The sequence below is a fragment of the Crocodylus siamensis genome, chromosome 9 (assembly GCF_052110815.1).
Source record: "Crocodylus siamensis isolate JL-2025a chromosome 9, ASM5211081v1, whole genome shotgun sequence".
Classification (NCBI taxonomy): Eukaryota; Metazoa; Chordata; order Crocodylia; family Crocodylidae; genus Crocodylus; species Crocodylus siamensis.
Genome location: NC_143403.1, coordinates 18,048,729 through 18,070,092, shown reverse-complemented (window position 1 = coordinate 18,070,092; position 21,364 = coordinate 18,048,729). Strand labels below are relative to the sequence as shown.

The 21,364-nt window shown below is 40.5% G+C and overlaps 1 protein-coding gene across 4 annotated transcripts in view; it reads left to right on the top strand.

The window, feature by feature from the left end:
• Nucleotides 1–21,364, top strand: part of DPY19L3 (dpy-19 like C-mannosyltransferase 3) — a 71,876-nt gene that overhangs the window by 12,134 nt on the left and 38,378 nt on the right. For all 4 annotated transcript variants that reach the window (XR_016444280.1, XM_090063380.1, XM_090063381.1 and 1 more), the window contains exons 4-9: nucleotides 11,084–11,174; nucleotides 11,926–12,047; nucleotides 13,720–13,865; nucleotides 15,614–15,737; nucleotides 16,451–16,585; nucleotides 20,177–20,308. Coding sequence is in view for 3 of the 4 variants with exons in the window: in XM_090063380.1 (XP_089919506.1) it covers nucleotides 11,084–11,174; nucleotides 11,926–12,047; nucleotides 13,720–13,865; nucleotides 15,614–15,737; nucleotides 16,451–16,585; nucleotides 20,177–20,308 (750 nt within the window). In the remaining variant the exon portion in view is untranslated. The remainder of the gene's footprint in view (nucleotides 1–11,083; nucleotides 11,175–11,925; nucleotides 12,048–13,719; nucleotides 13,866–15,613; nucleotides 15,738–16,450; nucleotides 16,586–20,176; nucleotides 20,309–21,364) is intronic.

The following is a 21,364-nucleotide window of genomic DNA, read 5'->3' as shown; positions in this document are numbered from 1 at the left end:
CCCCCAGGTGCCCTGGTGAACAGTTGCTCACTGAGCCCTTGATGTACTCCCCTAGTATAGTGGTAAGCTGTTACCAGGTCCCCTCTTAGCTTTCTTTTCTTCAGGCTGAAGAGTCCCAGATCCCTCAGCCTTTCCTCGTATGGCTTGCCATGTAAGACTCTGTTCATACGGGTTGCTCTTCTTTGAACTTTCTCAAGCTTGTCCATGTCCTTGTTAAAGTGTGGTTCCCAGAACTGGATGCAGTATTCCACTTGCAGTCTCACCAGTGCTGAATAGAGCAGAAGAATCACCTCCTTGGTTTTGCTGGAGATGCATCAATTGATGCATGCTAGAGTATTGTTTGCCTTACTGGCTACAGCATGGGCGACTGGTGCCTCCTGACTCTGGGGGCAGGCACCAGCAGCCGATCGTCAACTGGGATTCCCCCAGTGGCCAATCGCCGACCCCAGAAGTGCTGCCGGCAAAACTGGAAGTGCCACCACCACTTCTTGGGGAAGCACTGGCCACAGACGGTGCTCCCCACTCTCTGGCCGGCAAGGGCCAATCTCAGGGGGGACATGTGCCCCCTCCCAATGCATCGTCTATGGGCTACAGCATTGCACTGCCAGCTCATATTCCTACTATGGTCTATTATTACCCCCAGGTCCCTTTCATTCATGGTGCTAGTCAGTTTGGAGCCTATACGTGTGTTGGGGGTTGCTCATCCCAAGGTGAAACACTTCACTTTATACCACATCCCTGGCTCACCAAAGGAAGATCACTCTTATGCATGCCCTGCTTACATACACTGAATGTGGAAATGAGTTGCTGAAGTCACTTTCGACAGGAGGTGCACCGATACATCAGTCCATATCATATCGGCACCAATAAAAGGAAAACTGACATTATTAGCAATCTGCTTTTTTGGGCTGATGTGGCCAATAATGTCACTGATAAATGATGTGTGCAGCCGCAACATGCACATAGCCAGAAGTGCAGCCTGGCAGCTTGGAAGAGCAGCATCCATCGGGTAAGTCTGTGGGGAGGAAGGGGCATGGGGCGGGGCAGATTGAGACCCTATGGTGAGAGAGGGAGTGGGGCTGAGGCAGAGGCAGGCACTGCCCAGCCAGGGTGGGGATCAGGACAGAGACAGCAGCTCATCCGGGGGGTGTGAGGGTGGTAGTTCCCACTGCTGTACTCACCCTTGGAGGCACAGGGGGCATGTGCCCCCTAGATATGTGCTCAGGGCAAGGACAAGCTGCCACTGAGCACTTGCTCTTGGGGGCTGCACCAGGTTCTTCATGGCAGCTGCGCTCTGGCCAGGCGGGGCAAGTGGAAGCAGTGCTGGGAGGGGATATACGGGGGGCTACAGCAGTGGTTCTAGCCCCCTTCTCAGCACTCTTGCTGCCTTCCCCACCCCACCCCACCCAAGTACATCCATCAGGATAGAGCCTGGCATAGCCCTTGAGTGTGAACGCACAGCGGCAGCCCACACTCAGCCTGCACACAGATTCAGGGAGCACATGCCTCCCCCAAGGGTGCACACAGTGGTGAGAGCTGCCCGCCCTATTTCCTGTGTCCCACCAGATGTTCCATCAGCTCCATCCCGTGCCCCACCCCACCCCGGCTGGGCAACACCTGTCCCTGTCCCAGCCCCACACCCTCCCTCACTGCAGGGGCCTCAATCTTCCCCCCTATGCTCCTTTCCTCTCCCGTGCCCTTTCCCCCCAGGAGACTTACCAGCTGAACACTGGTTTCCAAGCTGCCAGGCTGCATATTGGCAATTGGATTGGTTTTGACCAATATGGCTGGTCAATCATCAGCCATCAGTATCAGCCCAAAAAATCTTTTATCATGCACTCTACTTTTGACCTTTATCTCCTATGTATCTGAAAGGCAGCAGGGTGTATTCAGGTGGGAACAGGTAAAGTAAGGTGCCCTTTAAAGAAGGAGGCAGGGTAAATTTGCACATTATAGACTAATCAGAGATGCATAAACTTTCATAAGCAGCAGATGAAGTAAGATGCTGCTTATGAACCCCTGTGCATCTCTGAGTTAGTCTATAAGGTGCAAATCTACCTTGCCTTCTACCTGACTTCAGTCTAACACAGCTAACTACCTCTCTCTGTCTTTAGAGTAACCCCCTCCCCTCCACCCCAGGCTGACAGGGTAGACATACCAGTAAAAGCCAGCAGGCTGACAAGTTTAAAAGTTTCAAATGAAGTAGAACAAATTATATGCTCAGAGAGCCTGATTCATGACTGCAGTTTGCACTAGTGTCACCACTGTAATCCTGAAACTTATTCTGAAATCATCTCAGAGAGCTGAGTGAAGACTATCTTAAAGAACCACAAATCATTTATTTAAGAACTTTTTTGAAATACCTATAAGCATTTAAAAGGAGAATTTTTGAGACATTGATGCTCAGATACTCTTACCATGGTGCAGATCAAACTGCATATGAGTTTGCAATGTAAGATAGAATCAAAATCAGTGTGTTTTAAATTGACTATTTAAAACTATCGTTTACTTACTTAAAGAGCTGAGAACACCTGTGTCCTCATAATTTGTGATATTGCACAAAATATTATGTCCAAATATGGGCAACTATGTCACTCTTTTAGAGGGAATTCAAGACATAATCTAAATTGATAAATTACTCTTTTCAATCCATAAAAAGGAACAATTAAAGGAACTACATTTAGCTTCACTAAATGACAAATAATGGGATATGTAGTTTTCCAATTCTAGAGATTTTTAAGAAGTCACTTAGGGAATAAAGCATGAACAAAGGAAAAAAACAAGCTGAAAGGCGCAAACATTTTTATAACAATGAACCTTAACCATTTTCTTAATGGAGAGAGTTTAGTAACCCATAACCTTGAATTTGTTTGCACATGATTTGCAAGAATCTGACCCAGTTCCAGTAATTCAGTAGTCATTTGATAATCCCTAAATCATCAAGCAACACTTTATATAAAATAATATTGAAAACTGTAGTTATGTTACAAATTACAGTTGCAGTTTTTGGATGCTGTTAACATGATTTTTATTTTTCTTAACATTTCAACAATTCAGTTATGAGATCACTAATGAACCTAATCTAGTGGGGTCTGTTATGAACATTTTTATTTTACTGTAGATGTGCACTCTGTTCTTTTTCTGGTATACAAGGAACCTATTAGCATTTAAAATGTATCAGAAAGATCTTTTTTCAGTTATTCAGTGGTTCTCAACCTTTTTAGATGGGAGGCACCCCTTCATAGGCTTGAGGCACCCCTCATTTTTTAACTGCAGGAAAATAATGGATCAAATCTTCTGTTGCAGAGAATTCAGACTACAACAGATCAGAATGTTCTTACTGAATTCCAGTTTGAAATCTCTCTGGTTAATTTTGTCATGCTTTCACGTCTAACAGGGCTGACATTGCATGGCATCCTGTGGCACCATTGAAAGGATCTCAGAGCACCCCAAGATCTGTGGTACCCTGATTTGAGAATTACTGGTTTAGGGCTTGCCTCTCCAGTGTGCTGGATCTGAGCTCTGCTTGGGTACAGCAGAGAGGTGATGTTGTTAGTGAGTCATTTGTATCTCCTGTCCATACTTGTGCAGCTTTAGCCCTAGTTCAGGTTGAAGCTTCAAGGGACAACTTTAACTTAGGGGTGCTCAACTTCTGGCCTGTGGGCCAGATACGGCCTGCAGAACCATAGGTATCCGGCCCATAGAGCTTCCCATGGATTGGCAAATTTGACAGCAGAGGAGTGGTAGGAGTAAATATGGCCACCCTCCCCTGCTGTTAAATTCCCAAGCTCTGTCTGCCAGGTCATGCCCCCTCATCTTACCCCTGTGGCTGGATGAAGCCAGGCCACACTCCTCCCCCTGGGCTGAACAGGGCTAGGCCACGTCCCCTTTCCCCCTGGGGCCAGGTTGGGGCTGGCTTAGCCTCTTCCCTTCTCCTGCAGGGCTGAGTCCCCTTTGCCCCTGTGGGGCTGGGTTACGCCCCTTCCCGCTTCAGGGCCACATTGGGACTGGGCCACACCTCCTCCCCTATGGCACTGGGTTGGGGGTGGTCCACAATCCTTTCCCCTGTGGGGCTGGGCCATGCACCTTTCCTCCATGGGGCTGGGTCCCCTCCCACCCGTACGGCCAGGTTAGAGCTGAGATGCCCCCTGCTCCACTCTGTGCGGCTGGATGGGATTTTGCTGCAACTGCCCCTTGTCAGGACCCATGGCTGGATTCGGCCTGCAGATGGCCTGGGCACTGCCTATCCAGCCCACCAACCAAAAAGATTGAGCTTCGCTGACTTACATAATTGTAGTGAGATTCTGCAGGGCACTGGGGAAGGTTGCTATGTTACTTTACCTTCTCTGTTGTCAGGCTTTCACCTCTCATACACGTACAGGAGAAATTGTCCAGTGATGGTCTTTGACCAGTTTAAGTTCATTTTGGGCCACTGAACTAGCATGAGTTTCAAGTATAAACTACATAAGTTCATAAGATGAAAATCCAATTCTTATCCAGTGTTCCAATATAAAGCATGTATTACTATACTTTCAATTGCTTGGTTATAGAATTGTGTAAAAGATCCACCAATTTTATTCAGTTCCCAAAACTAAAAGTGAAAAGTAGTTATCCTTTATAGCTATGTATCCTAACTCAAAATAAAGATAATCATTGCAATTGACATTTATGAACCTACCATTTGTGATGGCCTTCTTACAAAAATGAGGTGTCAGTTGTACTGTGGAAAGCTAGTCATAAAACCCAATTTCCAATATCTAGCAATAATGATTTCACACAACAATGAGTTTGTCTGACAGTAAAGTACTACTTTGAGGATTGCTTGCTTTTAGGAGACTAGTGGTTGCAACTGCTGTGGTACAAGTGAGCCTTGTCGCAGTTAGATGAGTTAAGTACATACACTCGCCTATATTTATCTGATTTTGCCATGGTCATTGGAGTAAGGGAAGACAGTTAAGAAGAAGACATATCCAAGGACTGAGATGTATGCTACAAGTTAGATATGTAACAAACAATAATATTTCTGTGACCATGACCTCTTGCAATGGTTCATGAGTGAAAAACCAGAATGTAGGGCACTTTGCCAAGTACAGCTGAGGATCTTGTATATATATCTAGCATATATATTATATATATATAGTAGTGATCATAGGAGTATATGTCCAGTTTTCTTGGTGGGATGGTAGATGACAGATAAAACGTTGGGCTTCATTCTCCTCCTGTGCACTAACTTTAGTTACACTCACCTTAAGCAACAGTACTCTAATGCGACTGCAGTTCTGAAGGACCTCCACACAGGGATTCAACACACTCTCATTTGCATACATAAGCTTCAGCGCTGTATATAATCATTGGTTTCTCTGTATATCCAAGCTCTTAAGATTAATGATACTCTGTTTATTTCAATACAGTTTTACTAGTCAGAATCAGAGTAAAATTAAAATGTGGCCTAAAATCTTTGCCAGAAGTAGGATTTAAATCCTGAAGGCCTTCCTTGTTCTGGTTAATAAACTGCTCGTGTCTTTCACTTTCATATGCAGAATCCTAAATGGAGGTGAACAATAATTTCCTTAATACCACAAATAAATGAACAGCTATAATCCATGAGGAGGAAGAAACCCTAAGTAGAATCAATTCTTTGTTGCAGTCCTCTTGAAGTGTCACTTCCAGTGTTTAGCCACCCATATATGTAAACCTATTGCTTGGCACCTTGACCCAGTATCAAAACTCAGATTAATATTTGAGCAGGAACTCTGCCATTCTAACAGATGGATCTGAGGTTAACCAGCCAAGAGACCTTGTATGTTAACCAAATATGTTTGCTGAGGGCACAATTTGCAACCTGGAACAATAATAGCAGCTGCCTATATTGTGTGTTTACTTGTAAAGTTGAGGAGATTTGTTAATCTAACTGATCTGGATTAAATTTAAAAGTTGAAAATAATAAAAATCTTTCATAATGCACAAACTATATTTGGTCATGTTGAATCAAACTAGGCTAAATAAAGGCAGACAGTATAATTAAATATATACTTTTGCTGCTTGGAGAAAGTCTCAGAGCACACTTAAGCTGTTTTCCTATATTTTGGATGATTTGGTTAAGAGAGTTGGAGTGATTGGGCATCCAGATGAGTGCACACATGCAGTATGCGATGCCACAGGCATGTCTGTGGCACCACATGCACTGCACATGTAGGCATTCTTTGTGCTGCCAGTTTGCAGTCCAGGGGGAGGGCGGGGGGGAGGTGTTGACAACGGGAAATCTTAGTGCAAAAAAACCCACCCCTATAAGTGGGGTGGTGCACAGGGCGGCAGCATGTGCCACCCAGAACCAAAGCCTAGCCAGCCAGAGCCACATTGGCTGCCAGCCAAGCTCCCTGCTACCAAGTCTCTCCAGTCGCAGCCCCTGGAGACCCCCAGGACTCCAGGTGAGGCTGCCCGGGCCAGCCCAGGTGCTGGCCATAGCCACCCTTACCCTACCTGGGGAAACCATATGCCAGAGTGCCTGTGTACAGGCATTCTCTGGGGACAGGTAGCAGTGGCACATATTGCTTGGACAGATGACTAGGGAGGAGTATAGTATTGCTTGGGCATGCAGGGATGAAATCAGGAAGGCCAAAGCTCAATTGGAGTTGCAGCTAGCAAGGGATGTGAAGGGTAACAAAGAAGGGTTTCTCCAAGTATGTCAGCACCAAGAGGAAGTTCAGGGAAAGTGTGAGTCCTTTACTGAATGGGGGAGGCAACCTAGTGACATAATGAGGAAAAGGCTGAAGTACTCAATGCCTTTTTTTTATCTTGGTCTTCACAGGCAAGGTCAGCTCCCAGACTACTGCATCAGGCAGCACAGTTTGGGGAGAGAGTGAGCAGCCTTCAGTGGTGAAAGAATAGGTTAGGAACTGTTTAGAAAAGATGGACGTGTACAAATCCATGGGGCTGGATGCAGTACATCCAAGGGTTCTGAGGGAGTTGGCTGATATGATTGCAGAGCCACTGGCCATCATCTTTGAAAATTCATGGCAACCAGGAGAGGTCCCAGGTGATGGGAAAGGGCAAACATAGTGCCCATATTTAAGAAAAGGAAAAAGAAAGATCCAGGGAACTATAGACCAGTCAGCCTCACCTTAGTCCCCAGAAAAATCATGGAGCAGGTCCTCAAAGAATCCATTTCTAAGCACTTGGAGAAGAAGAAGGTGATCAGCATGGATTCACCAAGGGCAAGGCATGCCTGACCAATCGGATTGCTTCGTATGATGAGATGACTGGCTCTGTATTCAGGGAAAGCAGTGGATGTAATATACCTTGACTTTAGCAAGGCTTTTGATACCATCTCCCATAGCATTCTTGCAAGCAAGCTGAGGTAGCATGGGTTAGATGAATGGACTGTAAGGTAGATAGGAAGGTGGCTGGATTGTTGAGCTCAATGGGTAGTAATCAGTTTTGGCTGGCAGCCAAAATCAAGTGCAGTGCCCCAGGGGGTGGTCCTAGGGCTGTTTTTGTTCAGTAGCTTCATTGCTAGCTGGAAGATGGGATGAATTGCACCCTCAGCAAACTTGCAGATGGCACCAAGCTGGGGGGTGTAGTAGATGCTCTGGAGGTTAGGGCTAGGATTCAGACAAAATTAGAGGATTGGGCCAAAAGAACGCTCATGAGCTTCAATAAGGAGAAGTGCAAAGTTCTGCACTTAGGACGGAAAAAATCCTATGCCCTGCTACAGGCTTGGGACCAACTGGCTAAGTAGCAGCTGTGCAGAAAAGGACCTGGAGGTTACAATGGACAGTAAGATGGATATGAGTCAGCAGTGTGCCCTTGTTGCCAAGAAGGCTAATGGCATACTGTGCTGCATTAGTAGGAGTGTTGCCAGCAGATCAAGGGAAGTAATTTTTCCCCTTTATTCTGCACTGGTGAGGCCACATCTGGAGTACTGTTTCCAGTTTTGGACCCTGCACTGTAGAAAAGATGTGGACAAGTTGGAAAGAGTCTAACAGAGAGCAAACAAAAATGACCAGGATCCTGGGGCATATGACTTATGAAGAGAGGCTGAGGGAACGGCGCTTGGTCTGCAAAAGAGAAGACTGAGGGTGAATTTGATAGCAGCCTTTGAGTACCTAATGGGTGATACCAAAGAGGATGGAGCTAAACTGTTCTCAGTGATAGTGGTACATAACAAAACAAGGATCAATGGTCTCACATTGCAGCAAGGGAAGTTTAGGTTGGATATTAGGAAAAACTCTCACTAGAAGGGTGGTGAAGCACTGGAACAGGTTACTGAGAGAGGTGGTGGACTCTCCATCCTAGGAGGTTTTTAAGGCCTGGCTTAACAAAGCTCTGGCTGGAATAATATAATTAATGCTTTGAGCAGGGGGTTGGACTAGGTTGGACCTCTGGAGGTCCCTTTCCAACCTTAAATTTTAATGATTCTATATTGTACCGGGGCTGTTTGTCCCCAGGGAAATACACATTCCCACTTGTGGGGATGTGCCCATTGGTTCTAAAATTTTGTATGGAAAGCAGGATATTGACTATGAATAGACATAGTATGTTGTGTCCTTCATATGTTGTTTTCACTGCTTACTACAATTGTTGGAGTGTGTTTGATAGATTACTGTATAAACTGTCATGCAGATCCTCCAAAATGTCCTTTTACACTTTACTCTGCTTTCATACGTTTCTGTGAGAACAGGTCTTAGGCTACTTGCACATTTTTTCCTAGGAGATATGCTGGATTCTATGATAAGCCTTTCAGCAAATCAAACATACAGTAATAGTTAAGCATGCATTCAAATATTTACGCTTAACTCTATATGTTCTTATTTACATGGCACACTAGGAAAAATATAGATTGCTGCAGAACTGGAAAAGTATTGTGAATGAATAAAGCAGATGTTATCTTAGCATGAAACAGATGTAAAACTCACTAGTGTTTGTCTCAAAGTATAGCATTTGGTTGAATACAGCTGGTGCCAGGATTACAAATTAATCATGTTTGAATGCATTTTTGCTAATTAGATCCCCCTCTGTGATTACCCTCCCCCGCCTTAATAAATTCCAAATGTTAAAGATTTCTTCTCTTTAGCACTTACAAGCAACAGCTTTTTTTGTGCTCTTAGAAAACTTTTCAGTAATGATGAATAGAAACCAGAAATCACAGCTGTACCATCCAATGATCTAGTTCAAGCCTACTCATTTTAATTTTGCTTAGTTTGTGGCTATTAACATTAGTACTAATGTCAGTGAATTCTACTGGTGGTGTAATATTCAAGTATGCTGCAAAGCAGCTGGAGAAGTTAAGTGTGGGCTGACTGGTGATTTTAGATGCCTTTTTTATTTGTTAGTTCATCTCAGACCAGACCTAGTATTGGATTAGTTAATATAGCTTCAGTTGACTTCAGTAAAATGTGTGCTTTTTTCAGTGTTTTCAGCACAACATTGAAGTTGGAAGCCTTTTTTCTGTATCATTTTATGTTAGCACTGAAATAACATTGATTCTATTCCAAGAAAAGAGGTGAAACAATCAGCTTTGCTATATAAAAGAGGTGCAAGCCTTGAAATTGTATGCAATATTGTACTAACCAGAATGACAGCCATAAAAGATGGGGAAACAATGCCATTCCATTATTCAGCTATGCTCTTTTGTAAAGAAAGGTGAATTAATAGAATTATCTTTAGAAATCTAGTTGGGGTTTTTCCATGTTTTAATTGCTTGCTTCACATACGGCAGTCTTATTGGATTCTCAAAGCTAGAGATAAATGCCTTCTAATTTAGTGTTTAAATGAGGGCTTTTGCTGTGCTACTTTAAAAAAATATGTATAATTTACTAAAATTCATCATTATTGGTAAAATAAATTGAGATAAAAAGCTAAATGTTTTCACCTCATGCTGTATTGTTTTAAGTAATTTATTTTGTTAAAATATACTCATGGAAGGCTTTGAACAAGTGTTAAGCCTCTATAAGCCTGCAAGACTCATGAACTAAGTGGGGGAAATTAATTGAAACGTAAGAGTCTCCTACCGAAAGCATCTTTCTACACAGAGTAAGATATTTAAGCATGTATATCTCTCTAGATCTCAACTATTACAGCATCATGTAAGAATACAGTCAAGTCTTGATATACTCAGAACACAATTCATTTAAGGATTTATAGATTAAAATCATTGTCTTCATTTACACCTGAAAACAAACAGGAAACCAGTGTTGTTTTAACCTATAACTGAAGTGTAAAGTGTTGAACAGCTGGCTCCATGTAAGAAACAGCATTTAACAAGTGGGCAGATGCATTCTGCACAAGTTGAAGTCTCTAAACAGTATTAAGATGTAGCCTCAGGTAGAGCATATTGGATTAACCAAATCTCAAAGTGGCAAAGACTTGGATCACTACAGAGACACCTGCATCTGGAAAAGAAAAGGTTGCAGCCTGCTAACCAGCATTTGCACTTTGAAAAAATCCAGCTTTTAAGTACTGCAGCTACCTGACTGCCCAGAACTATAACAATAATAAGTGAAGAACCAGTAGTATCCCAAGTTTTCAGTCAGAATTGCGAAGGCAGGCAAGCTCCCTCTGGTAGAGGTAGTATCACCTCTGCCACCTTTTTTGTTCCCCTGACCTAATTTGCCGTTTTAGCTTCAGCTTTATCCAGATTAAATCACAGACACTGTAAACTCCAGTCATTTAGTCTTAGACAATGTACAGTCACTGTGCAGATGAATTATATCAGTTTAGCCAGAAATTCTGAGTGCCTGACATGAAAGGGAATGTTGAGACAAAAGAAAAGCTTAATTGAAGTTTGAAGAAAGTAATACAAACATTCCTATTCTAATTTGATTTTCTCATTACAGGGTCCCTCTTACAAGTCTTTCTCATCTGAGTAATTGTTTTTCACACTAGAATCCTACTGACTTTGGTGGAGAATAAAAATATGAGAAATGACTACCCACACGAGAATCAGGTCTAAAGTTTGCAGGTCTAAATATTTAACAAACTGATTTAGTGAAATTACTCAACTTTACACCATACCAGGATGCAAGTAGAAGCAATGTTTTATTGTTGTACTTGAAGTAGCTTGGTTTTTAAATTTTATTTGCAGGAAGTAGAACGAGAAATTTCATTCAGGACTGAATGTGGACTGTATTACTCCTACTACAAACAGATGCTGCAGGCTCCATCCATCCGACAAGGTATTTTAAGGTGTTCAAATTAACTTAAAGAAAAATTAATTTTGTGCTTAATAAAGTGCTGGAGGCTATTTGATGCGTTTACACAATGTATAGGAATAGATTAGCCAGAAGAAGGCTGTAGTGCCTCCTGTGAAGTACCTTCACAGGTACAGAAGCATTGTTATACATATTGTGTACACAAAGCTCCTAGCAGAGCAGGGTCTCTCATGACTGGTTGAATGTTCTAGGCATTGTTACAAAATACATAATAACCTAGTATGGTGCAAGTTGGGTTATTTGTGGTAATATATTGTCTTCTAGAATTTGGGGTGAGATCTGTAAGTGATTATGCTTATGTTAACCTTGTATCTGTTATAGTTGGTAGTGACTCTATCGATATCAAACCTTGTAGTAGTGATTTAGAAGTGCACAGCTTCTCACATCATATTTAATACCCCGAGTCTGTTGCTGCAAACATAATTTATCATTGCAATTTCTAACACATTGGGAATGTAAGTATAGCACTGAATGTTTCATATTTACTTGCATTAGCAGTCATCCAAGAATCATTACAACTGGGAAAATCAAAGAAGTTTTTTAGGTCTTTGTAACTCAGCCAGATAAAATAGTGTGTTTCAAATCTTTGACAAAAAAAACTTCATAAATCTTTCAAAGAAGACCTTAAAATACACTTGAAAAGTTCACACTATACCATGGATGTGGAATAAATAAAAACAGCATTCCTTTACTTTTGTTTATTTTTAATGTTTAGGATTACATGACCTAGTACATGACAATAAAACAGAATCTCTGAGGACAATCAACATACTTGAACGAATGAATGTTTACCAGGAGGTGTTTCTCAGCATTCTTTATAAGATTCTTCCTGTTCAGGTAAGCATTTAATTATGGCTTTAAATTCCTAGGGGCATCAGAAAAGGCTCCCTAGTGAATCACAGCCTTCATTTCTCAGAAGGAATATACATCTCAAATATATTTTTACAAATTTAAAAACTACATTTTGTTTTCAGATGCAAACACACATGAAAACCTATTGAAAAGTCAAATTTTATATGCACAAATGTGGCTTAAATTACTTGTTCATTGCCATGTTAGATTTGTTCCTGAAAGAGGAGCGAGTATCTTTATGGTCATTTTTAGTCTTTGTACTCTTACTCTTTTTGTGTATGCTTGTGCAGGGTTTCAAAAATGAGTACTGGTTTGGCCAGGTTGGTAAAAAGATTTTACGGAGTCATAGAAAAGTAGGCCTGGAAGGAGGTCATCTGGTCCTTTCCCCTACCCAAGGCAGGATTATCCCTGACTAAACCATTTCAATCATGTTTTTGTCTCATCTGCTCTTAAAAATGTCCAGGAATGGTTATTCTACAACCACTTTGGAAAGCCTCATCCAATACTTAACCACTCTGGTAGTGAGAAAGTTCTTCCTAATATCCAACCTAAATTTCCCTTGCTGCAATTTAAGATCAGTGCTCTTTTCCCTGTCCCAGGTGGCCACAGAGAATAGTTTATCTCCATCCTCCTTAGAAATAGTCCTGTGAAATTCCACTTTTGTGTTCACCTTGGTCAAATACAGCATTAGAACAGTATAATGGAACGTAACAAGGCTTAGACCTGCCAATTCTCCCAGTATGTCAGGAATGTAGGAGGAACTTCCATCACTCTGCCTCTGATCACTAGCTGAGCAAATGTAACCTTCCTGGTTCCTGTCCCCTTGCTAAAATCCTTGTGGACATCCTGTTGCTGTTGAATTCCCTCCCAGTGGGTGCATCTATATGTTCACTTTACTGCAGAGTAGACTGATTTGCTGCATAGTAAAGCATCACCATCTACACATGTGGCAGCTTTAGACTGCAATAAAACTGATTAGCGCTGCCATAAGACAGTACTGCTGAGGATGGTACGGTCTTACAGAGTAGTAAATAACTGTGATTAATCACATATGTGGATGATGACCACAGACATAAATTGCACCTGGTCAGCCCAGCCAGCCAGGGTCCAGACTCCTGCCTGCCACCTAGCCACACAGCTCCACACTTTCACCCTTGTGCCCCAACCAGCCCCTCTGCCATCTGATGCTGCCACCCAGAGTCCATAGCTGACCTCCCCATGCCTCCTGTCAGCCCAGGCCTGTTCCACCTTCTCTCAGACGCTGCTCTCTTGAGAGCACATGTAGATGCTATGCCTGGGAACAGTTTACTCCAGCTCAAATTGCTCCAGAGTTTATTACTTTGCATTAATTGCACATGTAGATGCACCCTGTGAATGGACAAGATACTGAAGTGGGACTGAGGGTATAAGTTGGGATTTTAACTAGATAACTTTGTGTTTTAGTTCAACTTTATTATGGACTTAATCTGTTTTTAATGAATTATCAATTAAAATAATTGTAAAGATTATATTTTAAGGAAATCATGTTTTTGGTGGGTTGGGTTTTTTTGGCCTTTTAATGGTTTGAATTTGTGTAGGACTATTTCTTTAAATTCAAATCAGTTTAAAGTATTTTTCCACTATTTTATACCAACTTCAATATTCCTCTGTTTTACAGCGATACTTAGAGCCTGTTTATTTTTATATCTATACTTTGTTTGGACTTCAGGCTCTTTATGTCATTGCTTTGTACATAACCAGCTGGCTTCTCAGCGGAACATGGCTTTCAGGCTTATTAGCAGCTTTCTGGTATATTATCAACAGGTTAGTATAACTAACATCTATTCTTCCTAAAGTTTAATTTTCACAGTAAAGTATGTATCACCATTCTCTAGACTAACTGAAGCAAGAGATAACATATAGCAGTGAGCATTTTCTTTAGATTAGCCAAAAAACATTTTAAAATAGTTAAATATAATTAGAATGGGCTGAAACTGCAAAGTTAAAGTAAAACATTTTAGGAGGGTTGAATCCAGTGTCCTGGTTGAGATCAGGCTTGAAAAATACAGCCATATCTAGTTTCCCTGGACTGTACCTGGTAGCCATTTAGATAGTAAGAAATGCTGGTCAGCTTTACCAGCCTAGAACTGCCAGGATGAAGTTAAAGTATCTAAGGGCTGCTCTAACATAGATGCCCCAGGATTGGCTGTCTCAGCTGCCCATGGTTTTCATAGATTCATAGATGTTTGGGTTGGAAGGGACCTCAGTAGATCATCAAATCTGACCCCCTACCCTCGGCAGGAAAGAGCGCTGGGATTAGATGACCCCAACCAGGTGCATGTCTAGCTTCCTTTGAAAGACCCCCAAGGTAGGGGAGAGCACCACCTCCCTTGGAAGCCCATTCCAGATTCTGGCAACCCTTACCATGAAGAAGTTCTTCCTGATGTCTAACCTAAATCTGCTCTCCATCAATTTGTGCCCGTTGTTCCAACTCACTCCAAGGGGTGCCCTGGTAAACAGAGCATCTCCTATTCCTTGCTGCCACCCCCCACCCCCGATGAATTTGTAGGCAGCCACAAAATTACCTCTCAGCCTTCTCTTGTGGTGGCTGCAGAGATCCAGGGCCCTCAATCTCTCCTTGTAGGGCTTTGCCTGCAGGCCCCTAACAAGCACTTAAGTGGTGGGACATCAGGGTTACTAGCACTTAAGTCTACCCACTTCCTTAACACAGATATGCCACTGGTTGTGTGAGACAGGAAAAATGTGGCCTTGGATCTGATGTGCTGCTGTACTACTTTAAGACTGTGAATGCAGCTGCGTCCAGAGCTTGTGGGTGTTTTCTGTAACTTAAGTACAATGTCGGTCCTATCACAATTGTTTAATGTATTAATTAACAATAAGCATGCCAGTGACAGAATGATTCTTTATGTGTATGTAGTAGTGTGATTAGTTTTCTTAGTGCTTTGCAGATTAAATAATTTTAAGTAAACATTTTGGCTACATAAGGAAAAATGGACATGGGATTTATTTTTTTACATTTGCTTAGAGATCGAAAAATAACTGCTGAGTGGGGACTCCTGACTTTCGTTAGTAGTTCCTAAAATGTTGAAATGTTATAAGAATGGCCTGAAGTCTGTCCAGATCGGTGTCATTCAGTTACACCATTAATACAAACCAACTGAATTACAGTTAGATTATAGAAAAGGAAATGACAGCTATCTATTCCCACAAGTGCCTGATGCAAACCAAACTGCAGAAGAACATTTGCCATTGATCTGAAAATTGCCAACCTTCTCCTGCTTGCTCTGTTGCCTAAGGGAACACTGGGCTCCATGGTAGCAGCACTCTGACAACAAAGAAAGTTAGTTACAAGAGAGAAACGATGTCACAAAAAACCAAGAAATGAATTCTGGAACATTATTTTGACAGCTTTTAAGGGACTTGCTAGTCAGCTACGTAATGAAAAATAATGTTTCTCAATATCCTGAAAGTAGTCTGTTTTAATTGTAACATTATTTGCAGGAGATATAGTTTTGGTTGTGTATTTGTGGCTCTTCATTTGTTTTGTATAGAATAGATACTACAAGAGTAGAATTCACCATTCCGTTAAGAGAGAATTGGGCACTGCCATTCTTTGCAGTTCAGATAGCAGCAATCACATACCTCCTCAGACCTCATTTACAACCTCTTCATGAAGTAAGTATTTCTAACATTTTGACAGAGCAATACTAATATAAGAAATAACAGGCAGGTTGTTGAAAGAGAACATATGCAGATAACCAACTATAATTCAGAACAAAAACACCTACTTTTATTAAACCATTATAATAATAGAAATGTACAAGGAACTATATAGATGGAAGAAGAAATTGTTGCCTAGAAAAACCTAGACTTAATTTGGAAATAGCTGAAATAAGACTTCACTAATAATAGTACTGTTGAAAAGAGTTACAAATGAAATTGTTCTAAAAGGAGATTTTATAGTTAGAAATGATGTTACAAAGGAAGTAGAAATAGTTTTAAGTCTTTGAGGTAATGTTAAAGGCTGTCAGAATCATTTAAGAAAAAGTCTTTTGGAGACTTAAGCATTAAAGAATGCCTTCCCCATTGATTATATTTTACTTTACTAATTAAAAAGGTATATCTGAGCTTTCGGATTAAAATATGTCCATGACACTTTTTTCCTCCAGGTGCAAAACTGCAGTGTCTAATTTTGAATAGTCACAAATGTTCTATGTCAATCTGGCTATCATCCAGCAATCAACTATTGTAGTAAGAGTGACCTCTGTTAACACTTTTCAATGGAATCCTTTAGAGATACATTTTTTTTTAATCTAAACTTTTTTTTTTTTTTTTATAGCTTTAAATCGGAAGTAACATCATTCAAATAAAAGTTTTCTTTTTTCCAGAGACTGACACTTCTGGTGGTGTTTTTATCAACATTCCTCTTTAGCCTGACTTGGCAATTTAATCAGTTTATGATGTTGATACAAGCATTAGTATTATTTATATTGGACTCTCTTGACATGCTCCCCACAGCAAAGGTAAGATTACTCCTGAAAATAAGCAGTCTTTCCCCATTTCCAATCTGTGAAGTGTTTCTTTTATAAGATGGTATCGTCTCAGAAGTAGTATAACATGCATTGCACTTTAATGTACCATTAAGCAATTAGTTTTGTAAACTATAGGGGGCTAGAATTGAGTAAGTTAGATGTGTATGACTTTTTTCCCCATTGCCCACTTGGAATGTTTTTGTGTTCACTTCTGACAACTAAGAGCAATATCAGAAAAGCTCTGTCCAAAGTTATCCGTTGATAAGCTACACAAAAGTTAAACTGCATGGGCGTCTTAATGGATGTTTTTCATCTTAAAACAATCAAGATTCCAAGGACAATTAGAAGAAGAATGTATAAAGTATTGATATACTATATTTAGTTGAATCCAAAACTACCTTGAATTTAAGACAGTCCCCTAATAATTAGATTCTAGACATGGAAAATATATAAATTTGTTATAATTTTCTTTGTTTAGAATCTGATTAGCAGAGGGTCATCTTAATTTTGTCCCTTGCACTGATACAGTGGGGAAAGCAACTGCAGAGAGCTGGTAGCAGTGGATGCAGCTGGCCCCCTTTTCCCCTACCCCCCACTACTTGCCCCCCTTGCAGCCTGCCCCCCTCCCCACAGTACCTTTCATTCCCGTCCCCTGCCCTCTGCAGTCTCTGTCCCCTGCAGGCTCTGCCCTCAACAGCCTGCTACCCATAGCCTCTGCCTCTCTCAGTCCCTGCAGCCCCCCCCATGTAATATGTAAATATTGCATTAACACCCTGTCCTTCCAATAAATTCATAGTTCAGATGTCAGTCATCTGATTTATAAGCATTAATAATTATCACGTAGCAACAGTGCTTTTTCACATGGATTCAAGATAAACTATTAAGAATGTCTTAGTTGGACAAATGTTGCTTACTCTCCAATTTAATTCCCAACATAATGGTATACCAATAGTCACTCTTAAGTAACAATCTGCAGAGACTAAGAAATGCTCTATGCTGTTAGATTCCTGTACAAGTAATTAAATTAATCCCTGGTTTTCCACTCAATATAGGGAAATAACTTGATCATAATTTTAAAATCTTTGAAAGAAGTTGTTAATATAAAAATGTAGGTTTGAAATTACAGCTATTTTGAAAAGATATTAATGGAGTGCCATTTCAACACAAGACATTTGAAACTCTTAATATTCATAACTAACAGGTGTGAATGATTTAGTCATATATTATCCTGGTGTTAGCTGAAGAGATTCAGGACATTTTTTTTTTTACTGAATTGTTGCATAGTTGTTTCCATGTGTACACACACGCAAAATTTTACACTAGTGGGAGCTGCTGGTTGCATAGCATTTTTGAAAATAGAAACATGATTACATTTCTAAATTAAAACTTATGAGCCTTTAGGAATCCACTTTTGAAAATGCGCTCTTTACACATCCTAAATGACAGGACAGTCTGTTTTTATATTGCCATTACTTTCTGGTTATGCAGTTTTATAGTGCCCCATTTTTGTCATGCTTTAAATGGTATCAGCAGAATCTTTAAGAAACCATAAAATGGACACATTTCTTACCTGAGTTGCACCCATGCACTCCTCCTTAAGTGACTTGGAGGCAGAACTGGATCAAAGGTATTTGAGTGGGATTTTTTTGTTTGCTTTATTTATATTTATAGTATGAGTTTCTGCAGGTCCTAATAAGGATCAGGTCCCTGTAGTGCCAGGTGCTGCATAAATGCATAGGAAGGCACTCTCTCTGCCACAAATAGTTTACAACATCATAAATAATTAGGTGGCCCATAGGCTGTAGCGGCACCCAGAGCCCAAAAAATTGGCAATAAAAAAGTCTTAAAGAGGAAATCTCTGTGGTATTGATTTCCACAAGCACCTGTCATAGTGATGAATCTGTCACATAAACTGTGTAGACGTGATAACAGTTTTGCTAGGTAAAGTCATAAGAATGTATAAATGTTGTCTTGACAACCTTACATCCTTGTTTGAAAGACAGATATAGACACTGCACCATACATGAAAAGGAGGAACAGAATGGACCAGATTGCTGTTGCGGCAACAAGCAAGACAAGTTATACCCTTGAGACATTTGAGTTTACCATACAACAGCAGCCATCACTAAAAAAAAACAGTTGTTTTAAGGAGGAAAAACTGGAATTTGTTAGTTGAATGATTGTTTAACTACAGAATAGAACAAAACATATTTTAATAAAATATTTTCCCTTTATTGGTTGACAAAAGTCTCTAGTTCTATTGAGATAGTCTCAATATACTGTCTAAGCACTGCAAAGTTGACAGTAAAATGATCCCTACCTACAGACTGTTTTTGAATATGATTATTGTATACTTAAAATAGTATACATTTTATAGCATACTATACTGTATAGTATTCCAGTGCACAAAGAATAATCATCTGCTGTCAGTTTCAAAGTTAAGAGGGTGATGGCCTAAATTTTAAAGCAATGTTGTTAATTTATGCTAAACATCATCATGTGGATGAAAAAGAAAAACTATTTCTCTCTTAAAACTCTTGAATTCAAGGCTAATTCACATTCTTATTTACATCTGCAGATAAACTCAGGGTAGTAATAGATACACCTCAGCAGCTACTACAGCTTGACAGTCATTGTATCCTAAATACAAACTCATTTAAAATGAACTTTGCATAGACTGTTGTCCCAGGGTGATTAGTGTTTTGGGCCAGTGTGGTAATCAGACTATGCTCTGTATTTACAATGTAAAAATAATAATTATTAAACGCTGCATATAGCATCTTGCAAAATACAGCAAAAGTCACGTTATCTGGCACCTTACAAACTCTGTTAACCGGCATGCCAGTCAACATGGCAAAAGAGAAAACAAAAGTGCCTACCGTGGCACTTCCAGTTTTGCCAAGCCCCCACGTCCCAGAACATAATAGCAGCCTGTTCCCATTATGCCCGGGGCCCCACTCCCTGTTCCTTGCCACACTGGTGCGACAGGAGGGGCAGCGGCCCAAGCAGGCAAAGACGCCTGTGCGGGCCTCTCAGGTAACCAGCATATTTGGTTATCTGGTGCCCCCCATTTCCCATGGGTGCTGGATAACAAAGCTTTTGCTGTAACTTGTTTTCTAACATGAATATCCATTTGAGCATCCATGAGAATTGCCTACTGTAATTTTGATAAAATGTCAAGACCATTTTATGCAAAGCAACTAAAATGTTTGTTAGCTTGAAATTATTAAAATAAATATTTGCGATTACAAGTTTTGGGACAGAAAGATACTGCACAGAGGTTATGGAAGAACTTTGACTTTGTTTTAAAACTTCCCTAAGATGCTACGTAGTCAATTTTTCCTAGCTCTGCTGGTGTTCGTTGTGGCACCAAAAATTCATAGCAAAAGCATAAAATATTGTTAACTATGTTAATTCTCATACATACGAATATTCTACAAAATAAGGTTCTATCAGTGAGTGTTTTAATTTTTAGTGGTAGATGCCATCGTGTAAAAGTTTTAAAAGTAATTGATAGATCTTTGCTTTAATCAAATATTAAATATTTTTTGAAATTCTGGCAAACATAACATCTCGTTGCAGGTTATGATGCTCTATATTATACAAGTAACTGCCTTACTACTGGTCTGTATTCTACAGTTCTTTAATTCCATGATTCTTGGATCATTAGCTATAAGTTTTAATGTTTCTGTCTTGCTAGCAAGAATAATTCAGGTACGTGATCCAAAACTGTTTTTGTTTGTTTTGTTTTTATAAATAGTGAACAAACAGTATGAAAAATTATTTAAAAGCAGTCTTAGTTTTCCATGGAGTCTCCCTTGGCAGCCTCAGCAGACTACAATGTTGAAAAAAATTCTGTTGGAGTAAATACATTAAATCATCGGTTCCTATAACTCAGTGACAGTAAATTAACTGTTAGTTGACTATTTGTAGCATAACTCTTTGGATGATCGGACTTTTCAAATGCTACAGCCATTTTTAATATGCATAGCTGTATAAAGTTAATGTCCTGATCCCACAAGAGAATTTGTGTGTGTGTGTATACAGTTACTTTGCTTGGGCCCTGCTTGGACCCAACTATTCTCTCCAGTAGAAACTTTCACAGAAGCAAGCTTATGTGAAACAATATTATAGGCATTCACTGATTTGCTTCAGGGGTCAGGATTGTTTTGTTCCATTTTTACATTTGGTTACTGTTTTATAAGTGCTTTTTTACTTTCCCGTGAAACATCAGCTATTAGTAACTATTGGTGAAGCCAGATGAGATGAGTCACTGATTTGAGTCCATGACATGAAGAACATTTTTGGCCTTGCATGGCAGTGTGATACCAGTACGATGTTTGTCTAATTAAGCTATGGCTGAAGCTATCCCAGATTTGATTGTGAACAGAAGTGGGACCGTTCTTGAAGTTGGGTTTTTAAAATGGGAAATCACTGAGAAGTGACCTGGTGGATTCATGTACGGGTAGATCTTAGCCTCCTCGATGGCACATTAACAAAACACTGCTTTCCTAGCAGTGCCTGAAAGAGTACATGTTATCTCTGAGGTCAGAATTGCATACTGCAACTATAGCTTTCCACCAGGGTCTGGTGACTACATAAGTACAATGAGACTGCTTTGGAGTACACCTTTGATCATATATAGTAGCTGTTCAGCTGGCAGCTTGTGAACTGCATGAGGACCTCAAGTTAAGTTGCAACACTCAGACCCTGCCTGGCTGCTGTTTTCCCCATTTCTCTGGCTGCAACAACAGCTGGAGTCTATGGGTT